This window comes from Netta rufina, assembly GCF_964035555.1.
Source record: "Netta rufina genome assembly, chromosome: 1".
Lineage (NCBI taxonomy): Eukaryota > Metazoa > Chordata > Aves > Anseriformes > Anatidae > Netta > Netta rufina.
The window spans coordinates 162,180,305-162,203,443 of record NC_140123.1 but is presented as its reverse complement, the minus strand read 5'-3'; the positions used below and the strand labels follow the sequence as shown (position 1 = coordinate 162,203,443).

Genomic DNA, 23,139 nt, shown 5'->3' with positions numbered 1-23,139 from the left:
GCTCAAAACTGGGCATCTTACGAGTACCAAAGAGTCTTTTCCCGAGTATTCATTCAACAATTCAAAATTAAATAATTGACAATTCATACTAAGAGCTCTTACATTATTCATAATATCCCAAAGCTGTAATTTCTGCCCACATTACCTGACTTGGCAGTGGCTCAAAGTGGTGACTCCATACAAAAACACGAACAATCCAATGAAGGCGGCTGGGAAGAGCATCCCTGTGTACCAGCCTAACCAGGCAAAGTACAGCCCAATTTTCTCACCAAAGTATCGTCTGTTTTAAAATACAATACAGAGAAATTACCTGTCAATTAGAATAAATCTGCTTAATCATTCTTGTTAATAGAAAACAAATTTGTCTATTATACGTGATGAGCAGACCCAGACCTTCCTACAGAAAAAGACTGCAATTAGGCTTCTCTATCCACACTGAGGAATGTGCCCATTTCTAAAATGAATTTAAATATTCACTAACCACAGTTCATGATGAAATTACTAGAGACATTGGAGAGGAAACACTGAGAACATTAGAAAAATAGTTCTTTATGTCTGGGAAACTGATGAATTTGTTTTTGAGCTGTGTAACTGTATTTCCCAAGTAATTTCATTGAAATCAGTTTCAACATTGAAATTGGTATTACAGAAGAAAAAAGACTTGAGTCCAAATTATTTCTAAGAAATTAATTAACCAGAGGTTATTCTCCAATCAAGTTTATTTTCACTTGTTTATTTCTTTTCTTATCTCAGTTCCTGGAAAATTAATCTCATGACTGTAGTACAGGTGGAGAGAAGAGTGCAAGTGATGTAAAGAAATTATCTTTATGTTTCATCTTACACTGATTTGAGGGAAATAGTCCAAATCAATACTAACCTGTTAGCCATATTGTCTAAAAACTAACAGCAATGTGATCAGGAACTTCCTATTTGTGACATATTCATTGGTATTTTTCCTCTTCCCAAACACAATCACACTCTATGTATCAATGAACACATCCAGCATGTAAAAAACCTGCTGGAGTTAGCAGCATAGGAGCAGTCTGCATGCATTGTCCTGTGTTTGGTTATCATGTGCACAGTAGGCTTCTGATCAGATTAGAATGCTTTACAAATCAGTATGTAATGAGCATGGATACAATGGAAATTTTAAGAGATTACTTGCAATAATAGTTTTAAAGAATGAGGTAAAATAGGTAAAATGTTATTCTTGCACTTCAGAGACTTCATGGACAACTTAAAAGTGCATGTCAAGTGAATTGGAGAACATCTGCTGATAAAAACCCTCATTTACACTAATGATGAAACTTCTGATCTCTCCGGAAACAGAGTGAAGTGAGCTAGCATTACTGGCTCCTTTATGCTACCAGAACACATTTTTTTTTTCGTAGAACTTTCAAGGTCAGGAAGAACCCCACAATGTGCTTTGGGACTGGAGGCAATGGGGAAGACAAAGAAACACTTAGTCTGGAATAGACAAAATCATCAGTTTTCAAATGAATGTCAAGATTCTCCAGCATTAGAAATATCCGTCAGAGTCCAGCTCACGCTTTGCTGGATGATAGGAAGACTGACCTACACTGTTTATTATCAGTTGAGTTTACCAACATTGCATCAGAGGCCAAATATTGTCATGTTTTTTTTGTGTGTGTTTTTTTTATTTATTTTTTTATTTTTTTTATTTCTGTCATTCAACAGAGAAACTAATTTTGGGGCTAAAGAGGTGGAAAGCTAACAATAACATACTCAGTTCTGACAAGGGCAGCAGGTCTGGTAGTAAAAAGACAAACTGGAAACTGCTTTTTGAGCCCTGACTTAGGAGAGTTAGTGAACCTTTTGGCCTAATTCTTTGTCTGACACACAGGATATAAAGTTGCGTCTGCTCCACTGAAAAAGAAAGCTCATATTTTAAGCTTTCTTCCGATTAATATTTATGGACCTATTTTCTCCATGACAGAACCACGTTCAAAGTAAACCTAACATTCATCAAGATTTATCTTTTTATTTCATTCCCTGCATTCAGGGATGAATGTTGCCCCAAATATCTGCAATGAAAGGAAAAGGCACGTTTCCTTCTTCTGAGGCCACTTATGAACCTGGTTTTAAAAATAAGTGCTGCATGTAGACTTTTACTTTTGTGCCTATTGGCTTAATTATGAACAGTTTCAATATTCCACCATCACCCTTTGCTTCACAACAGGTATTCCACAGGCTACTATAACCAACATCAGGATCAAGGTAGTATTTCATTTCCTCTGAATCTGTAGGTACCATTTTTTTTTTCTATAAGTCTCTGCTTAGATCCTACTAGGTAAAGTGCTGTAGAAACAAACTATGACAATAACACGGTCTTTGGAGACCTTCCCAGGTACCACTTTCAGAGCAGTTCCATGTGTATTCCAACCCATAATTGGGTTCAGCTGGACACTTAATATCCTCAGGAGGAGGTAGCTTAGAAAATCCTTTGCCACTCATTTTGTACCATATATAGTGAGCAAGGTCTTTTTTTTTTTTCTTTTTTTTTTTCTTTTTTTTTTTTTTTTCGGTAAGTATATACTGAAAATAAATTTCATAGATCTCTCCAAAGTGGTGGCAGTTCTCTTATCTGGATGGTGGCACTTTACATAAAACTCAGCAATGTATATAAAGACTTCCAGGGATTTTTTTCTTCTCTTTTTTAGGGTGTACCCGTGTGCATTATTTATACCTGAATTTCACCTGTTATCACCCTGCTCACTGTAGGACTCTTTGCATTTTTCCAGCCTTGATGACATTTGCATGTTTGTTAATTTTGCTGTCTCATTAGCATTTAATTTTTCAGGCTGTTAATCATAATAGAAAAAAAAAAAAGTTGTGTATCTTTTATGGTTCTCCCACAGAATTTTTCCTCTACATAAAACCATAAAAGCAGAGAAATAAAATCACGACCAAGCACCTAATAGAATAACCCATTGCTACTATGCTCATATATATTGTATCATTAGAATTAAAAAAAAAAAAAGGGAAAAAAAAAGGAAAAAAAAGGAAAAAAAAAGGAAAAAAAAACAGAAAAAAAAAAAAAACAGAAAAAAAAAGGAAATCTCAGTTTCTTGGTTTTATGCCAATGTTTATGAGCTCTCCAATACAACCTATCTTAGCATCAAATTGTCTCTCTCTTTACCCCATTCCAGTGGAAGATCTGCCACAGATTGGGTCAAGATGTCAATTTCAGTATTTATCATTAAGGTACATTTTTGAAATTTAGTAAACTACAAAATCTGATTTCAAACCCACAAAATGTGTATTGGATTCTTCTATGTTTACTGACCTTCATTATATAGTTTTTTTTTGTTTGTTTATTTCAAGATGCCTAGAAGAAAGTCATGGAGTTAAAATATAGAAAAGTCTGGTCTCAAGCTAAAAATATATCTATCTTCATTAATCTTTTTGCAGGTCAGAATGAAATCTAATACAGAAATTTTTACACCACTGAAACAAGTTGTGAAGGAACTAGAGTTTTCTAACATGTTTTGGATATATAATGCTCTCTGTAATATCTAGAGCAATGTGGTGGGGAGGAAGGCTTGATGGGGGTTTGAAAAGAAGTTAGGTTGCAATCAATTCATTTAATGTACTAAGTGCATGTTATTCAGGCATTATTTTTGCTTTCAGATTCATTTAGGTAGCTTTATAATGAATTTATAAATATAGCTTTTTCCCACCCTTTCTTGTCCTGTAAGTGGCATGTACAAGCAGCAGTAGGAATCATCTGTGGAAAGTCTAGGGACAGCAGTTATGCAAAGAAGTGTGAAGGAAATGATCCAACTCCTTTAGGAATTACTGCAACTATTTTCATTGATGTATGTCATCCCTGAGCATATAAATATAAAAAGTCCTGCCTTTTTCCAATTACCATCAGTTCTAAGGATCTTAAATTATTCTTGTTAAGTAACTATAGATACTAAGCTCCAACAGAAGTGTAATTAAAATCACACTGCCACATCCTGATTCATAATGGCGCCTCTGCAATTGTGCTGAGTCTGCACCTTCATATTGCTGTGTGTTTCAAAGCGGAGTGAAAGCAGAATCGTGCAATTACCCTTAAATGACTTTTTCTCATTCATCTCTAGTGACTAGTATCTCCAATAGCAGCCAGCTGATGAGAATAAATGAAATCTGGAAGGCACCAAATTAACAACAACAGAGATGTGAGCCTTCATTTTAACAGCTAAAGAAAACAAAATAGTATCGATGTATGTATGGACAGTTTCACTTACCACAGTGAAACTTGACTTTAAGGTGGAAATATCATATCTATTAATGAGATTTTATGTTTTGTTACCTACAACTAACCTACTCCTTAGCTTTTCTATAAACATATATTAAAAGGGAATATCAGCTAGCAGCAGTGAGTTCTGGCCAGATGTCTGTGAGGAATTAACAGCCATTCACTCCTTTTGTACAGATGACAACACTACACCCTTCAAGCACACCCAACATTGTTGTTCTGGGGGAAAAAGAAAAAACAACAAACAGTACCATACAAAATTGCTTCTGCTGCATAACTGGTACTAAAAAAAAGCTTTTGATTAATCTATGCTTACTGAGATAATTCCAAGTGAAATTAACAACAGGTCTTGCTGGCATTGTCAGCTCTTCAAGTAAAAATCCCCATATCACTAGACATGTGAGTTCCTGAGGTAGTAGATAGGGAAGCTGTGGCAGGAGCTAGAGAAATGTGAGGGACCTAGTATCCATGAAGAGAAACAAAAAAGGGATTACTCCTCTTTTCTATCACTCCTCCTTCAGCGAATTCATAGCAGCCAACAGCGCACTCTAGGAAGCTAACGGCAAGACTGGTTTGAGGCTGCAGCTTTGAATCCTGCTGAGCCTGATGGCTGCTGAGACTCATGCTGCTGTGAACAGACAGAGCCCTGCAGCTCTCCTTGCCCCTCTCCTCCTTGGATTGGCACCTACTCTGAACCACCACAGGACACCCATGACCGCAGATAAGGGGTCTACTACTTTGCTTATTTTCTCTTGTAAGACAGTTGTGGAAAAATCTTTGCATGTTACTGTCTGATGAAAAGCTGGAGGATCTTACAAAATGTTAAACATCATACTTGGACTACTTAAGTAGGCTGCTACCAAAACCCAGTACAATTGTGTGTCCAACCTTGTTTATTCTCATACTTAGAAAACCTTCCAGATATCTGATGGACTACACTCACAAACCAAATTAAACTAAAACCCTGATGTTGCTCAACAGCACTTTCACAAACAAGAAATGCTGATGGAGAACAGTAGACTTGACAACTATAAACAAATAATTTAAAAATATTGTAAAGATAAGTTGTTTATACTGTGACATTGATATCTTATTGTATATGTGGAAATTAAAAACAAACATGCATGGTTTTGTGAGAAGATAATCTATGCCCACATGACCTATAATTCAGCATATTAAAAGCAGAGAAGTTTTACCTCACAAGATCCAGTGGCTGGTATTTATACCAGACTCCCCAGGAAGCCCAGCACTCATAGAGCAGGTGTCTGTGGTTTTCTGCCCCATGGGTTTTTATTGAATTCTTGCTTCTGTAACTTCCCTAAAATATAGACCTGGATATTAATGAACAACAACAACAACAAAGAATACCTAAGAAATCTCTTTCACTAGTGGTATGGATAGCACGATTTATGCAAATTCCATACTTGTGCATCAAAAGCTAAACATGACATTAGAAGGAATATTTCCTCTGCCCACAGTGAGATTTGAGATTATTCTTCCTAAGAAACTGGTGTTATGATAACTGGTGTTCTGGTCAAAGGGTATAAAGTGGAGAATTTCAAAGAGAAAACCACAACATGATATTTTTCCTTTTGACAACATACTGATTTATCACATCCAAATACTTTTTCCAAACCAAATCCAGAACAACTTTTCTTACTCCTCTTTTTTTAAAAAAAAGCATTTTTTTTTCAAGAAAAAAAAGGATTAGTAAATGCCAGAGGAAGCTGTAGGATGTAAAAGATAATAATATTAGTAAGATTGAGAATATTTACACAATTAAGTATTAATTTTGTGGGAAGCATCTCTTCAAAAAAAGAAAGAAAAAGAGAAAAATACCTCATGAAGAGGAAATGCAGCTTCATAGGAGCCATTACTGAGCAATCGATTCAGACCTAAGAACCAAAAGTATCCAATTATTTACCAATAAGACCAGTAAAATTGCTAAGTAAAAAGCAAAGTACATTTTCATGATATACTGCTAAGTGAAGTTTGAAGCCCATTGACAGTAAGTGATATAAGTAAAAAAAATCATCTTTAATAGGTTTTGAGGAACTAAGAGATAACAAAAGCAAAGATTTGTTCAAATATTAACCACAACCTATCATTTATTATGCCTGATGTTTAAAGATTCATTTGTCAAATCCATTTTTTAGTGTAACTTCAGTGAAATTAGGGACCTCACATCAAGACTAAAGTTTGATGCCATGTATTTTGGTTTAAGGTAGCTATACAGTGGAAGGGCAGTGTTTCTTGGGAGCTGAAAAGTTCAGGGAAGATCTTTACATTTCTGAACTCCAGGACAGTAAAACAACAGAAACTTTTAATTGTCATTTGATGACAATGTTGTAAAATATGTTCAATTTATGTCTTATGAAAGCTGCTGGACTAACAGACAGAACAGGAACAAGACAGACTACAGTAACAGAAAACCAGGAAATATATTTGAACCTGAATCAAAATGTCATGAAAAAGTAATCACACAACCCACTCAGTCAGGTCTTGACTCTCTTTATTGAGAACTAGGACGGAAATAATGAATGATTCTGAGATGTGGGCCCTTTTCATTTGGAAAGTCACCAAAATAGGACTGAAAGACTATATGGCAATGCAAAACTAAATAGTGGCATTAACAGCCTGAAGGTAGTTGAATCCCATTGACATAAAGGAAAAGGATCATGATTCCATTCCTAATTCACAGAAGAATGATAGCAGTGACATCACAGCAATAAGTATTAATTCAACATAAACAGCACTTTCAGTGATAGCATTAGTATCTGCTTAGCAGAATACACTTTCTCCTGAAGTATCTTTGGCAGAAAAGCAAAACCTGTACAGCTGAGCCGGGCTCTACTCAGCCCAGTGATGTGTGCAATTTTTTATTCATGGTGGGGAACAGATAAATAGATATGTGAGGGAACTTGGGATCTTGAGCAAGGACTGCAGATCTGTGTGCTACATGCAATGGCTGGATGCACTGCATGAATTGTCCCCTTTCTTTTCTCCTCTCTGCACACCGTCATTACTCAGAGCTATTACTGCCCTCATTCCAGGATCTGGGGAAGAGACAAGTTAAATTCTGGTATAATTCTTTACTTCTTGAAGATGCATGGGGTTTAAACAGCAGGGAAATGAAATGTGCTATAGACTTTTATGGGGATTGCATCTCTGTGTGTGATGACCAAGTCTCTACAGGATCAGTAAATGCTCTGTATCACAAGACAGAAAAGGTCCACTCTTTTGTGCTCCATCCCTCATCTGTCACTGTCTGCTTTCGTGGATTCACATATGTGCCACTCCAAAGGTGCACTCTACCCACTATTTGAAAGAGCTATGCACAGCACTGAAGATGTCTTAGTGAACTCCCCTTTGACCTATGGCAGCTACAGAGTTACAGGACCTCACATCTCCCTTAGGGAGGAACAGATATCCAGGGATGTACAGCAGCATAAATCTTGCCTTCCTTCCAAATACGTTTTTATGAGGGAGTAAATGCTTTTCTCCATAAGCATGATGATTTTCTTAGGACAAGTCCCTACCACAGTGATGGATGAGATGTGCATAGTTCAAAACTGAGGCCATTGAAAGTAAGAGAGTGTAATCAGCCCAACCAGACTCCTCCTATTTTTCTGATGGAATTTAGCACCCACATTAAAATCACTTACCAATTTTGTTTTTCCCTTCTTCATATTTCACTCTTTGTAAGATATGGTGTACAATTCTACTTCTGGTAGCATTATTGAAGAAAGTGTCTTTGTTGTGTATGATGAAGCTATATAAAAACACAAACAAGGCCATTTCAGGAATTATAGTATCATGTTTAAAGCAAATATTAAATTCCATTAATTTCTGTAGCACATTAAAAAGCTACAGTATGAGAGCAAGTGCAAGAAAGATTAAAGGACATCATATTAAGTGAGATGATTCATCAGATGAGATGATCTCAGTAACAGCATTCATTCCCTACCAAAGAATGACATGAATGAGTCTGGAGAAAGATCAAAGATATTTATGCATTCACTATGATAAGCATCACATTTAGATAAGTCACTGAAAACTACCAAATACTTGCACAAAAATATGCAAAAGCAAATTTATTTGCAAAAAAAAAATTATAAGTACAGCTGTAGAAATCATATTTGATTTCTATTTCAGGCTTCTTTATTTTGCTTTACCACTAGAAGTTGGGTGGAAACATCCACTTGGTAAAAAATGACTGTTAACCATGCTCAATGAAAGTCAAAATACTGTTAGAAACTGAAAATATAAGATATTCCTATGTTCATTGCTGAAAGCTAAAATAGAGTAGAAAATTAGCTTTCAGAAGGTATTCATGGCATTACATATGAATGCAGTTTCAATAGTTTAGACAGAATTGTGAGGAGTCTAGGGTTTTAAGAAAATAGCCGCTAAATATATTATACTTATTAATTTTCTGCTATAATATATTTTATATAGATTTATCAGTTACAACATACATACTTGCAGAAAACAAGATATTTTATCACCATAGTCACTGGAAAAATGTAAACAATATAAGTGTTTTAGTTTAGAAATATTGGTTCAACATGTCAGCTAAAAACTGCTAAAGAATTCTTACGTTTGCTTGAGTCATTTAGGGGTTTCAGAATACACTGTGAAAGTAATTTAAATACTTCAATAAGCATGTAAGTGGTTGGAGTTTCTGGTGGACTAGGCCTCTGCATATATTTAAACAAATTAAATATTTTTGAAAATGTAGACCTTAGTAACTGATTGAATGGAAAGGTTCATATTCTTAAAAATACTTTGGATAGGATGTAAGGTTGTTTACTTCCTCAGTATTCGTGAAGAACTCTAGAGAATTGAATAAAGTGATAAATAAAATGGTAAAATCATAGAGATGTTATAAAGAGGCCAGTCTGTATGCTGAACAGATGTGACATAAAAACAGAAAATCTTAATACGGAGCTTGGCATATATTTATGTTACTTTCTCTTCTGCACAACATGGGATTCACTGCTCAGTTTTCCCCTCAGGTGATTTTCCCAAATGAAAACCCTGTTTTTCAGAGCATGTACAGCATGTACACTTGGTGTGCACCAGCTGCCTTTTTTTTGCATAGGCACAAATTATAGGCCACTCTCTCATTTCTATCAGCTGATACTCATAAAGTAAATAAGATTCTGATTATCTTTGAGACAACTACACCTTTACCAAATGTAGTTGAAAACAACCGATACGTAAAACAAGAGATAGTAGAAGGATTCTGACAAAAAAGAGGAAATACTGCCATCATAGAATGCCGAGTGTTTAAGGATTAAATCAGATCAGATTGGAAAAAGTCTAAACTACAAGCTGGAGCTCTGTATTAGGCTGTTATCATAGCAGCAGAAACAAATTAAAAGACTGTGGTGAAACAGAAATGAATAGCTCTGAATTTTCCCACTTGGATTCATTTTCTTCTAATGTCTGACTTTCATCTCTAAGATCTCACCTTCCAGGTAGCACCGAGTGTTAAAGGTCTATAAAGATAACTTTTGAAATCAAAACAGCACAGTAATTTTCATTAGTTATGAAAATTATTTGTTCTTGCAGGATTCAATTGCAAATGGAATAGCCTCATTTGGGAAACTAGCAACATTGTCTCAAGTAATGGTAAGAAACCTAATATTTATCTATTCTTCTTGCAATATAGTGTTATTTTACCTATTTGTTATAATGACTATGACATTCTGCAACTACAGGTAATTCTTTCAACTGCTTTTCTAGACAAGTAGGTTAATAGCCTTTCCACATTTAGCTGCTTCTATCTTTGTGATTCGTGAGTAGGAAAAAAAAAAGGCTAAAATCAAACTGTTCAATCTTGAAACGAAATATGAACTATTTGTTTCAAAGAGCACTTTAGATATTTGCATTCATTTGTAAACTTAGCAACCGTATTGTTGTAGCTGTTGATCTCACTTGGACATGAAGGAACAAGCAGATGGGTCTGTGAAGCAGATGTCAACACTTCAGTATGATAACTACCATGAAAAACACTGCCAATTCCAGCAATAACTGAAACAGTCCTAAAACATATGTGAATATGACAGCCGTAGAGGTTCTGCCCTGCCCATCCCTTGTGCCACTAAACTGCATCTACCGACAAGATGGGGAGAGGAGAGGTAGAAGTCACTACAGCTGGAGTAGGCCAAGAATATGTCCTTCAGTGTTTTCCAGCATTACTCACAGAGACATGGGTGCAGAGGAAATACTAGAGTTGTACCACAGGTGAGAGAGGGGTGTCAAACATGAGTCCTCTGGATGTCTTGGACTGTTCCTATGTCAAAGTTTTGGGGAGTTGTAATGGTAATGGCACTTGTAATGGTAAAGGTTAAAATAAATACTTACCTATTTTTTAATAGAAAAATCTTTTTCTTTTTTTTTCTTTTTGGTCATTTGACCATTTTGATAATTTATGCATAATCATATATAGAACAGCCCCAGACAGGGCAGTATCTGCACAGCCAAGGGGGCAGTGAGCTCTGGTTCAGGGAATAAAAATAGGCAGATATGACTGGGAGGCACTGAAAGACTGAAACTATCTTGAGTAGTTTTAACTATGTGTTGCAACATCTCAGTTAGAGGTTGACATATATTAGGACCGTGTTGGAAGAGGTTCAAATTTGTTTCCAAAATCACAGGGGTTTCCCTTGTCAGCTGAGAATCATGCATTTCAGTGCAGGATCTATCCTTTTCTATCAACACCCTTCTCTTCTGAACTTTCTGGGCCTTCCTTCCTCCAAGGTTTTTGTGCTCCATGTTGTCTCCTTTCTGAATGTGAGTGATAAATCCATATTCATAGAATAGTCATCAGGGCTCTTGCAAGGTCTACAGCATCCAAATACAGAGGAGAAAGCCTTTTTCAGTCTATGTAGAATCTCACCCTTCAAATTTCAGTGCACAGGGGTCAGAGCTGAAAATATTTCCAAACTAGGTGTAGATAAACATTCATCAGACATTACTGAGCTACAAATTACACAAAATAGAGGCTTTCTAAAGTACTTTTTAACCCTTGCTACTTTCAGATGGAACAGTTTCCTCAGCTGCTCTATTTCCACTGCCCTTGTTAGAATTTCAATACACACAAAGGTTTGAATATTCATGAGTAATGCAGCTTGTTTTTAGGATCAGTAAGGGTTCAGGCATTATTTAGGAGACAGTTCAGATGAAGGTTTTGGTCACTTTGTCACCTCTTCTGTAGGACAAAAAAATAAGTAAGGATTAATACAATAATATTTTTATTCCCTGTGAAGGTAATGCATAGGTAGATAATAAAACCAGTGATTTGTTCCACAACAGTTATACCCGTTAACCTTGTCCTGTAAACCATATTTGTGTGAACTGTCCTTACTCAAAAGGAGAATCCCAATGAAGATAATGAGAGCACTTCTGACAGTAAAGGTTCCAGATCTGATTCTTAATTAAAGTGCCTTTTAAAGATGTTGTGGAAATATTGCTCTTAAATTCCTACTGTAAGTGACATGACAAGTCACTGAAGGTTAATTGCTTTGAAATTATATTTGTGGCTTAATTAGACTCTGAACTGGAGATTTCAAACTGTCTTTCCATGGATAAAGCACAGCAAAGCCAACCGTCATCTAGAGAAGGCCCTCAAATGAATGTGAATTCAACAAACTGCCAATGAATTCCTGTTCTTACATTCTCCTTGTTCATTTTGCAGGTTGTACAAACCCATTGGGGGTAAAATTAAGTCTTGAATATGTGTCTAATAATTTGAAAAATCTGTGCTTACTCTTCAGTTTATGTTGGAGAAGCAAAAGGCTTGAAAAGGCTATTTTCTGCTGTAAGCTACAATTGAGCATGGGTGCATACCCAATGCGTATCTTTGCTCCATGGTATCCCCAGACACTGAAAAGTTTAAAGTCTGGCACTCACCATATTAAAATGTATGATCTAAGCAAATCTGGTGCTGGAAGCAGTACGCACTAGAAGCACAGATGCTGTCTGAACTTAGGAATCACTACATGAGAAGCGTATTCCTCTGTACAGAAAAGAAAATGCCCACCTCTCTGCATTGCTAGTAAAATACTGGAGCTAGCTAGCTGTTTTTGGCTGAGGCAATGACAGATCGTTACCTCATTTGACAACAAAGAAAGTCATTAGCAACAAGATGAGGCTGCAGTATTGCAGTGAGAATATTACCACACATCCCTGTAGTTTATTTCTTTGAAAATGAGTGTATGATGATTACGTGCTGTTTACTATCATTTTGCACGACTTACAAGACTGTGAGAGACTTTTTTGTTTATCTGAAAGAAAATATTTATTAGTGGTTATCAGTGATTTTTCCCATCTTGTGCCTAAACCAGGACTGCTTTTCCCTTTGGGATGAAGACTGTATTAGTAGCTTTGTCTGTCTCAGATCTGCCACATCACAGCCTCGAAACTGCTAAAGGAAAATAGAGCCTTGTAGGTGCTGAACCTCATCTCCACCTTCCTCTCCCAAATCACCCTGCTCCCTAAATCACTTCTTAATTTAAATTAGTTCACTCATGAATATTAAAGAGAGATATAATGAGCTTTATTTATTTATCTTTTAGTAAAAATAATTTTAAAATTTATTTTAAAAATTAAATAACTTTTAAATTTATTTAAATTTAAACTGAATTTTATTCAGTTTGCTAGGCAATTAAAACTTTCAGAATCAAAGAGAAGTGAAGAAACCCATTGCAAGGTGCTTACAAGTTTGGTCAGGCAAAGATTTGTTTAGGAGCATGAATCTTACAGATATACGATCCCCCTGTTTATAAGAAGCCATTTGCAAACGTGCAGTTATTGCACTGTAGATATACATGTATACAAACACAAGAATGACCATCCTGGTTTAAACCACATAAGTGTCCATACAGTCCCTTCCTGACCCATCCATGATCTCTGTGTGAAGCAGCTTGGTGGGACACAGTCACAGGTCATCTTGGTGAGGACAGCTTTTATCAGAGCCAATCTGAGCATCAGAAAAAAAGGTAAAATGCAACTCCACCCTGATAGACAGGTGTTTTGGAAATCTGAGAAAAATACAGAACAATATGTACAAGGGAATTTAGTACAAATGAGAATAACTGCATTAATCTTTGGTATATATTTTAATTTTACCTTTTAATTGATATTTAATTAATACAGGTACTTTCCCAGTTTCCAAATTGTGTATTTATCTAATTTTCCTTGAAGTAATAAATATTTATTTAAAGAGGCTTATTCAATTATATATTATATTAATATTTAACCAGAGGGTTTATTGCCTTTGGAAGGAAAAAAAAAAAAAAGGAAAATAGCTCCTGATAAAGTCTGAAATCTCTAAGCAGCAATTAAAAGCATTTTCCTAGCTAGTATACAACTATCAAAGAAATTGCAGATAATTACCACTGTTACTATTCCCAGCTGACTAGCAGCTCACTACATAAAATAACTAAGATATAGTAGAAAAATAACTAATTATCATAATGTCTGAGGGAAAAAGTTTTTTAGATATTGTGAACTGTGCATTCTTGTAGCTGATAATTTTCAGAAGAAATGGTTTGGCATAAAAAAAAACACCTTCCCAAGCTGTGGCTGCAGAAGAGAGATACTGCTCAGAAGACTATCTTGCAAATTATAATTTTGTATTCCACAAAATTCTAACAAAATGCTTGCCTCAGCCAGACAGAGCTTCTTTCCTCAAAAAAAAAAAAAAAAGATTTCCTATTGCTTAGGAAATACAACAAATTTTGCTCTTCTCTTGTACTGACAATTCTATGATATACCCTATAGGGTATAATAATAATCTCTTTAAAAGAAAATCTGAACCCATACTGCAAAAATTATAGGCACATCTTACAAATATGATTCTTGCAGTTTTCTTTGCCTGTTTAGGAGGTATTGCAGAGGGTTTGCTGTGTCTCTGAAAACACATCTAATTTTTTTTTTTCAAGTTAGCCTTTTTCCATCTGGATGGGAATGAAATATTCAAGAAGGTACAAGGCTAGACCTTTAAAGTTGCTCACTGTACTTCTGTACCTCAAAAGTATTAATTCCTATTGAAACAAGGCCAAATCAGGCCTTGTTGTTTTATTTTTATTTATTTTTATTTTTATTTATTTTTATTTATTTTTATTTTTATTTATTTTTATTTTAACTGTTTTCCTTCCCTGGAGGAAACTTGTCATTCCATGCTTTTAACAGTGACTATCACAAATGAAGACTGTACTCATACCATGTTTCAAGCATCATCTGTATCAGACCAGAGCCCTGGATATGAAAACTGTGTCTAGATCAAAAAAAGGATAAATGTTCTATTGTTTTTGCTGAGATGAAAAACATCTGAGACTGTGAAGAAAGGAATAAATTAGGAATTCAAGACAAACATCAAATATGAACAAGCTCACATGAACATTTAAGGAATGATACCTTAGAAAATTAAAAGCATATAAGACAAGGTTAGAAGGAAGAACTCTGCAACCTCCAGCAGAGGTATGTGGCCAAACCTATGGTGAGGACATGGACATCTTGTCAGCAAACTCAGGATATGCAGACATACTTCCAGGACAGTAGCATTTATGAATGATCTACTATGTGATTATTAAGAGTTCAGAATGTCTTGGACAAACATTGATTAATGATAACACAGAATTCCTAGACATATTAAACTGGCAAAAGAACATAGCTTGCTCTCGAGAAATACTTGTACAATAGCCAGCAAAATCCTCTTTAGTGTAATTAAAAGACTGATCATATATTTTAAGCTCCTGTAGATATTTCTTAAAGAAAGGTTTAATATATTTTTCACTTAGGATTCCAGATTTGCAAGACAATTTCATCTTTTTAACTATAAACTTAGAACTGAAAATCTGTATGGAAGACATGATAAAAAGGAAAAGCAGACACTAATGGCATTGTTTAGCTACAACCTTAACACAATGCACAAGACTTGCATTTATTCTCCGTTTTCTGAGGACTTAAAGAACCTCAGAAAATGGCTCTGCATTGGCTAAAAGGTCTTAAACCTGAGGTCAGCCAGCTGAGCATCTCTATGGTATTGGGATCCACAATGTCCTCTGCATGTTCTGTGTGAATCAGTTTTGGGACATGTGTGTGATAGAAACAGAAGCAGAGCTGTATCTAAAAGCCCAAGTGTAAGGAAGAGACTGTCACTGTTACTCTAGACTACAGGATAATGTACCTGCAGAAGAGAATGTGAATTCCATGTCTCTGCCCATGACAATAATGTAGGCCCCATTACAATGCTAGGAGATAATTTAGTTGTAATGGCAATATGGTATAGTAACAGCAGTCTAGCAAAACTTTAACTACACAAAATATGAAAATACATAGACTTTTCCTATCATCAACAAATTGTAAGCTAAATTATCATAACTTTATTGCAGATATCAGTTTTCATATTTCAAGAATTTCATTAACTATGTATCTTTACATACCTAAAAGAGTATTGTGGGATATAAATTTAAATAAAAGACCTGATGGATTTCAAAACATCACATTAAATTCAATCAGCAGGGTTTTTGTTTTGTTTTGTTATTAAAAAGCAAGTGAATGTTTATGTGACATCAGTGACAACTGATAACTGAAGCTTCAATTTAATATGGCGGTGTAACGTTTATCAACTTCGGAGTGTTTCTGTTACTCTTCTCAGTAGGGGACAATTAACAGTGCGGTCTTTGTGAAGGTTACAATACATAGAAGTGGGTAGATATGAAAGAGAAATTATTTTCTTACTGATCAAACCCCATCTGTCACAACTGACCCAGACAAATGAAGGTGCCAGTCACAATATTTGTTACATCATTTAATATGTGCTGAGAGACACATCAACATTAATACATAAACCAACAATTTCTTCTCATACTTTCCCCATATTTGATGTTCTGGCTGGTTGTATACAGGTTTTTCAACAGAATGTTTATCTATATCTTGGAAGAAACAGAAATTTACATAAAGTAAGCAGCAACTTATACAAAGTGAACCTCAATATAATACACTTTTGGACTGGTAACTGATACTAATACAATAATTCTAAAAAGAATTCTAAAATCAGTTTATCTCTACATTTCCAAACATTTGATACTCCCACTCCACCAGCAAAGATTAGAAGTATATAATAAAGATGTTCCTGAAATGCTCTGTTTACCAGCATCCCCTGAAATTCTTGGAACAATTAAAAACTTGCATGCAATTCACTTGACAAATATTGAACAAGTCATTAGATTTCAAAATTCTGGTGAAGAATAATAAGACAGATACAGGCAACAGACTGAAGCATAAGGGGAGTACAAGAAACCTGCCAGAGCCAGCACCTTTGCAGGGCAGGAAGGCAGCTCAGCCAGCATTATATCAGTCCCCACAGAGCAGGAATGGTAGACTAAACAGAAAGCAAACCAGAAAATATCAGACCTGCTGTGGGGTAGAGCTTTAAAGTCTGTAATGATATAAAAGAAGCGCCAAACAACAGCAGGAATGCTAATGACCAGCATTTACTAAAAAGCTTGCTAGTTTACTAATTTAAACATAAGCAAGGCAGAACAATATAAAAAAATACTGTGGTTCATATATGCCAATTCTCCTTCCAGCCACACACACAGACAAAGTCACATGCCATAATTTTAAGGACAGTTAACAGTTAATATTAATAAAAACATAAGTCCAGACATATATGTGTGTGTGTGTGTGTGTATATATATATATATATATACATATATATATTTAATTACCACTGGTCTGCACATACTCTTCCTATTACAGGGTGAAATAACCAAAACATCTTTTTGCTTAAATCTCAGAAGACTCTCTAGCCTGAATCCGATGTCTATTCAGGGCACAGATGTTTAGTGGAGATGTTTAACTCTGGCTGGTGACTGGTGCTAAGAGCACACTTCTACTGAAATTTCCCTGGCGATTTGCACCTGTTTTTGTTTTTCTGCTGTATTTGAAAAGACTACTTGCAGCAGAAGACATCTATTTTATTCACTCCTATTGCAGTAAATAAATCCACTCCCTGAAAAACTGTTCATTCAAAGTGAGGCATTTTAATGAAATGTTTATTCAAAGAGCAGTAACTATACTTATCTTCTCCCTAAATAAAATCACATATTTAATATTTTTAGTCTTTGAGCTGCCTGTGACTCATTCCACTTCACATGAGTTTTCTGTTAGTACCTTGGTCACTGCTGCCTATTCTTTGTGATTTTGTTTTGAGGTAGTCAGTGATTGTTCCCAATATCACAGGCCCAGTAACTAACCATAAGACACACTCTTTCTCCAAATTTTGCCATCTTTAAAAATTCAACATGGTATCTAAAAACAATGCTAAGCTTTTCTGTTTTTCATTTTGCAAGAGAGTAAAGGCTTCTACTAGTCAAATGAATTCTTTTGTAACATTGGTGCAATACTGATACTATTGGTATTCTTGGACAAGGGCAACTGATAGACCTTAATACTGGCATTATGCAAGAAGCATTGCTTCTGTTGACGTAAAAGGCAGAGAAATTCAAACAAAACAACACAGTCCTCTTTTTAGAGTTCTGTTTGTTTTACAGGCACAACTAGGAATTAAACGCAATATCAGTTTATTTTGACCATCAGTGTTAAAAGGACTAATATTGATTATATAAAAGACAGAAATGCTGAATAAGTTTTAATCACATCTTAAACACACAAAGAAAAACTGTAGTTCTGTCCCAAGAGAGAATTAGCCAGTTGACTACTTTAAGCATATAATTGAAATTCCAGTGAATCAAAAGGAACTTTTCCATTGATTTCTTTTAGCTTTAAGCTGGACCTTTAATTACTAGAAATGTAGGCAGACTTTATGCTCTCTCAAGACTCTCTCCCTTTGTGTGACAAAGAACTAATCTGAAGACACTAATCTTTAAGACATGAACTAAGAAATTGATTTTTTCCAAGGTGAATCCAGAAGGAAAAAAATTAATCTTGTAATTAAGTTATGATGCTATGATATAATAAAGTACTCACTGATGGATCCTTTGTTGGCTGAATGGTGCAGTATAGCAGTCATTCTCCTCCAGGTCTGGCAGTGTCTCCTTATCCAGTTTCATTGGCTTTCTAGGTAACCATCCTCGAAACCTGCTTATTTGTTTCTCGATCCTGCAGAACATGAAAAGTGTGAGCATTTGAGACAGTGAATGAGATATATCTTGCTTTTTCATTGCATTGCAGAACTCTTACAAAGAACATCTATTGGCAAACTAGACCACTTAATATTTGCGACTACAAAAGAAGCAACGTCTGACATTTTTGAGGAAGACTGAATTATACGTGCTGACCTTGATTATTAATAACAAGCTTTTAGTAGAGAAACATCTTATTTTGTCTCAACAGAAAAGCAATGCCAATGTAACACACTCCTAAAAATCCATACTCATTAAGCTCTTGGCTACTCTCTAACCTTTATTCTCAGCTTTTCGGTTACTTTAAATTTCAGGCTTAACTACACATTAGACTTTGGACATATAAACCTTAGAATAACCCAGATTGTGAAAGAGATCTTTGGAACCTAAACCCCAGCAAACCGCATGCTTTTACTGCTCTCTACAGATTCTTACCTTGCAGCTGATGGTATACAACATAGGCTACTTTGTTCATTTGGTTTAACTGTGTCTTGCAATACTACTGCCTCCACAAAAACAAAATACTCAGTGTATAGATTAATAGGTGACAGCTGAACAGATCCTTACGTTTAGAAGGTGAAAGCAAACTAAGAATAAGTTGGAGAAAGGGTAGATTTAATCACAAGGGCACTCGCGCCAAGATGTGTACTGAAATTACTGTAAAGGGAAGAATCAGAGCTGACAGGAGAAGAAAATCTGAAACAAATTCACATCCAAACTAAAACATTATGATGAAAAAACATAACAAAAATGAGATGGGTCTGTCAAAATGAGACCTACCCTCCCTCACACCTTCAGTTCCTAACCAGTGATCTCTGCCTCCAAAAATCAGACAACAAATTATGGACATGCACGTTCTTCCTTGACTCCAACAAATGCTCTAAGACCTGCACAGTCACTTTGAAGGAGGGTAATTCATATACACATAACTGAGTGTGTGGGACAGTGACATGAAATTAGGACATAGTTCTATTTAAAATACATATAATATTTCCTTAAATATTCAACCTTCTCCGCTCAAGTTATCTTCAATAGGAAAGCTAATGCTAATTTTTAAATATGGGCATTCAAAATTGTAATCACATGAGCTCTACCTGTTTTGGTACCATTTGTGTGTTCTCTGTCTGTGAATAGCATGGGAGCAGGCACTCCAACTAACCATTGTGACTGTTCAGAAGAATGGCAATGTGTATGTGAGCATGACATAAGGCTTATACAAAATTTAATAAAAACTCTTACTGGGCATTGTTCACACCAGCCCAGCAGTTCGGAGTGCAGGTGGAGGTAGTTTGCAAATATCTGTGCCCGAGTGCAGGTGAGACGTTGTCAGAACCCAACACTGCAAAGGGTCAGACCTATTATAAGTCTCCACTAGTCCTCTCAAGACTGTCAGCCTTGAGCCAATCTGTGCAGAGACTGATAGGAATGACAAGGGAAAAGTAAGTTATCTCCTGGGGAATTCATTCTTTCTTGGCCTTCAGTTCTTCCTCTGTAAAGGTTACAAGCCCTGAGTTACACTGTGTTCAGCAGGTTTAGTGACCCTGGGTGTGGAAAAGGGAAGAGGAATTTCTAAATATCCCAGTCTATGCTTATTCGTTGACTAAAATTGTTTGAATTCTCTAAGCTATTAACACCCTTGCCAATCTGCAATCCTTTCCCATTCACCCTGCAAGTCAATGTGCACATTTGAGATATGCATACTGCAGGTTTATCACAGCGCATGCAGGCACGCACAGAGTGCTTTCCCCACTTGAGAAAACTACATTATTCATGTCAGCTTCTCATTGAGCATACCCTGTATTTGACTGGTTTGCCACTTGCAAGGTTCAGATTGCTTGGCATGCTCAGAGAGCATACTCCTTCCCTGCTGGCAACTAGGTCTGGAAAGGATGCAAGGCCTTTCTGCAAAGCTTGCATCCTAGAGCACAGCAAAACCATCCCTTGGAAAAAAAAATAAAATATATATTATAAAAAAATATAAAAAATAAAAAAATAAAAAAAATATAAAAATACATTATAATATATATACATATATATATATGTGTGTGTGTGTGTGTATATATATATATGTGTGTGTGTGTGTATATATATATATACACACACATATAATTATTTTTTTTCCCTAGGAAAAGAAAAATGACCAAACTTAAAATACATCCAGGCCACTTCAACAGTACCATGAGCCAGCAGTGCAGGCTTTGTATTCTACACAAGCCTCTCTCTTACGAATAGAGGCACAGTTTTAAAAACGTATTGTGCTTAATTGTTTCTTCAAGGCTAATCCAGGCCTCACTTTCCCTTATGGAGCAGCACCAGGTGCTAATATACTCAGCTGGATAGGGGGATGGTGTTTGAAAGGCAGAACAACCTACACAAGAGCAGTATAGCGCATGGAGTGAGGAGGCATGGTAGGCAGCCAGAATGAATGAGGAGAGTGGAAACATTTCCTTCCTAAATTCCATTTTAAAACATTTGTTAGTCTCACATGTCCAAAATGCACTGTCTTCATTCACATGGTTGTCTCAAAGACATGTCTGTTCCATTTCAGTCCTGACCTGGCCTCTGCTTTCCAGGCCTAGCCTATACTCAGTATCCTCTTTGTAAAAACAGGTGTTGTACTTAAATCACACAAAGAGTTTCTTAAATAATTTCAGAGAAACACTTTAGTTGCTAGAAAGTATGGTAGAGATAGAATATTTCTTTCTTTCTTTCTTTCTTTCTTTCTTTCTTTCTTTCTTTCTTTCTTTCTTTCTTTCTTTCTTTCTTTCTTTCTTTCTATTTTCATTTCTATTTTTTTTTTTTATCCAAAAGAAAGAGGAAATTGGGAAAATAAAAACAATTTCTTTGAATTGAGATTGATTTTATTTTTGCCTCAAGTCTGAAAAAGCTTTATGCATATCGTAGTGCTAGATATTGTCTTAGTTTATTTTTTAACCACAGCCCAGGTAGAGTTCTAGATACTGTGTATGCACCTGATACCCACCCTTTACTCTAGACTATATTAGAGGAGTTTTGTTATTTAAAACTTAGGGATCACTAGATCTTTTTCAGAAAGAAAATTCAAGTGTGACTGACAAGTTGCAAGAGATCTGCTCTGGACTTTGCCCTGTAACAAAAGTCCTCTTTAAAATAAATTTTGACTAAATGCCAATTTAATTTTAGCTTAGCTCAAAAAAATGGATCAAAGCTTCACTTGCTTCTAATCTTCGTTGAACTAAGGGTAGAGGAAATAGACAGTTTTATTGAAGCTGTAAATCTGAATTTTACATAAATGAAAATAGAGCTGAATATGTTTTCTTATTTTCCCACTGGGACTATTCAGTTATAGATTTTCTGCCTCAAGTAGCTATTCATAGACCTGAACATAAAAATTGAATTTAGTCAAGTGTTGTCATCACTCAGGAGCAAGAAAAACCACAAACCCACAGAAAAAGATTACACTATTTCTAACTTCAAATTATATGTTGACTCAAGAGGAAATGAACGTATGGCAAAATTTCATATGGTACATATAAATGTTAGAATCTTTACCTGCTCCTTCCTTTTAGTCTATTGCTGTGGTGAAAGCAACCATGTCTTAACTAAAATCATGACAAACTCTGAAACTAACAGGTGCTATGTACTCATTGTAAAGTGGGAGTGTCAAGTTGGGGGAACACTGACAAACTTCAGAACAGCGTGTGTTTCTTAGCTCTCATGAAGAGCCCATTTGGTGTTTGCCAGTGTAAAAATGCAAATACCATAATGTGAGATCAGTGCTGGTACTCTCAAGTCACCACCATATTTTGATGGGATTTAATATATAGAATCATAGAATTATAGAATATCCTGAGTTGGAAGGGACCCTTATACTCATGCAGCAGAGTGATAATACATCATTTATCTTCCCATGGATGATCATTTAGTGACATTATCTGCAGAATAATACAGCTGTTTTACTCCAATATGCAGATATTTCAAATCTAACTCTTCCCTCTCAGAACTTCAGGGGAGTTTTTCCATTGACTTAAGAGTGAGACAGTAAATCAAACATTAGAGCCTTTTGAAAACTGCATCAACAGCACTGTGGCATTAAATGCCAATGTATGAGCTGGTCTTTGCAGAGCTTTTATACATATTTTAGTCTTTTTTGAGACATTTTCATTCAATTGTCTGAGATATCGAAAATGCAAACTGTGGCACTGGAAGTTTTTTATTCCATAAAGTCAGGCACAAAACACATCAAACCCAACCTTAAGATATTTAATAATTGAGTGAAAGAACTTCAAAGATCCTTCAAAAGTACTCATCTCTTAAGCTCACACCAGAGATGAATTTGGTTCATTGCCTTTCTATCTACCAACAAAGTACTAAGCATCCCCACAGAGGAAGCAATAAATAAATAATGCCATCACTGTAAGAAGTAGGTAAGGTGTATAGAAATGAAAAAATAAAGTGGTACCTGTGGTATTTTAACCCTAAGAAACTCCCTAATGAGCTACATGAAAAGACAGTGTTTGCACTAACTCACTTATTCTTCCTTAAAAAAAAAAAAAAAAAAAAGACTCCATCAACTGGAAAACATTTCCTTGTTCCTAAAAAGGGCAACACTGGTAAAATGAATTTCACATGGCAGATGTCTTAAAAACACAACTGCTATAGATGTTTTTGCATATGTTCTATTGTGCGATCACTCCCTCCAACCTTCCTACAAATACAGCTAATAACCTT

General features: G+C 35.6%; 1 protein-coding gene across 1 annotated transcript in view; it reads right to left on the bottom strand.

The window, feature by feature from the left end:
* Positions 1-23,139, bottom strand: part of ANO4 (anoctamin 4) — a gene marked incomplete at both ends in the record, with an annotated part of 124,073 nt that overhangs the window by 41,556 nt on the left and 59,378 nt on the right. Inside the window, 5 exons of the mRNA XM_084287253.1 lie at positions 146-280; positions 5,464-5,585; positions 6,107-6,162; positions 7,933-8,039; positions 18,275-18,406. Of these exons, the coding sequence (XP_084143379.1) occupies positions 146-280; positions 5,464-5,585; positions 6,107-6,162; positions 7,933-8,039; positions 18,275-18,406 (552 nt within the window). The remainder of the gene's footprint in view (positions 1-145; positions 281-5,463; positions 5,586-6,106; positions 6,163-7,932; positions 8,040-18,274; positions 18,407-23,139) is intronic.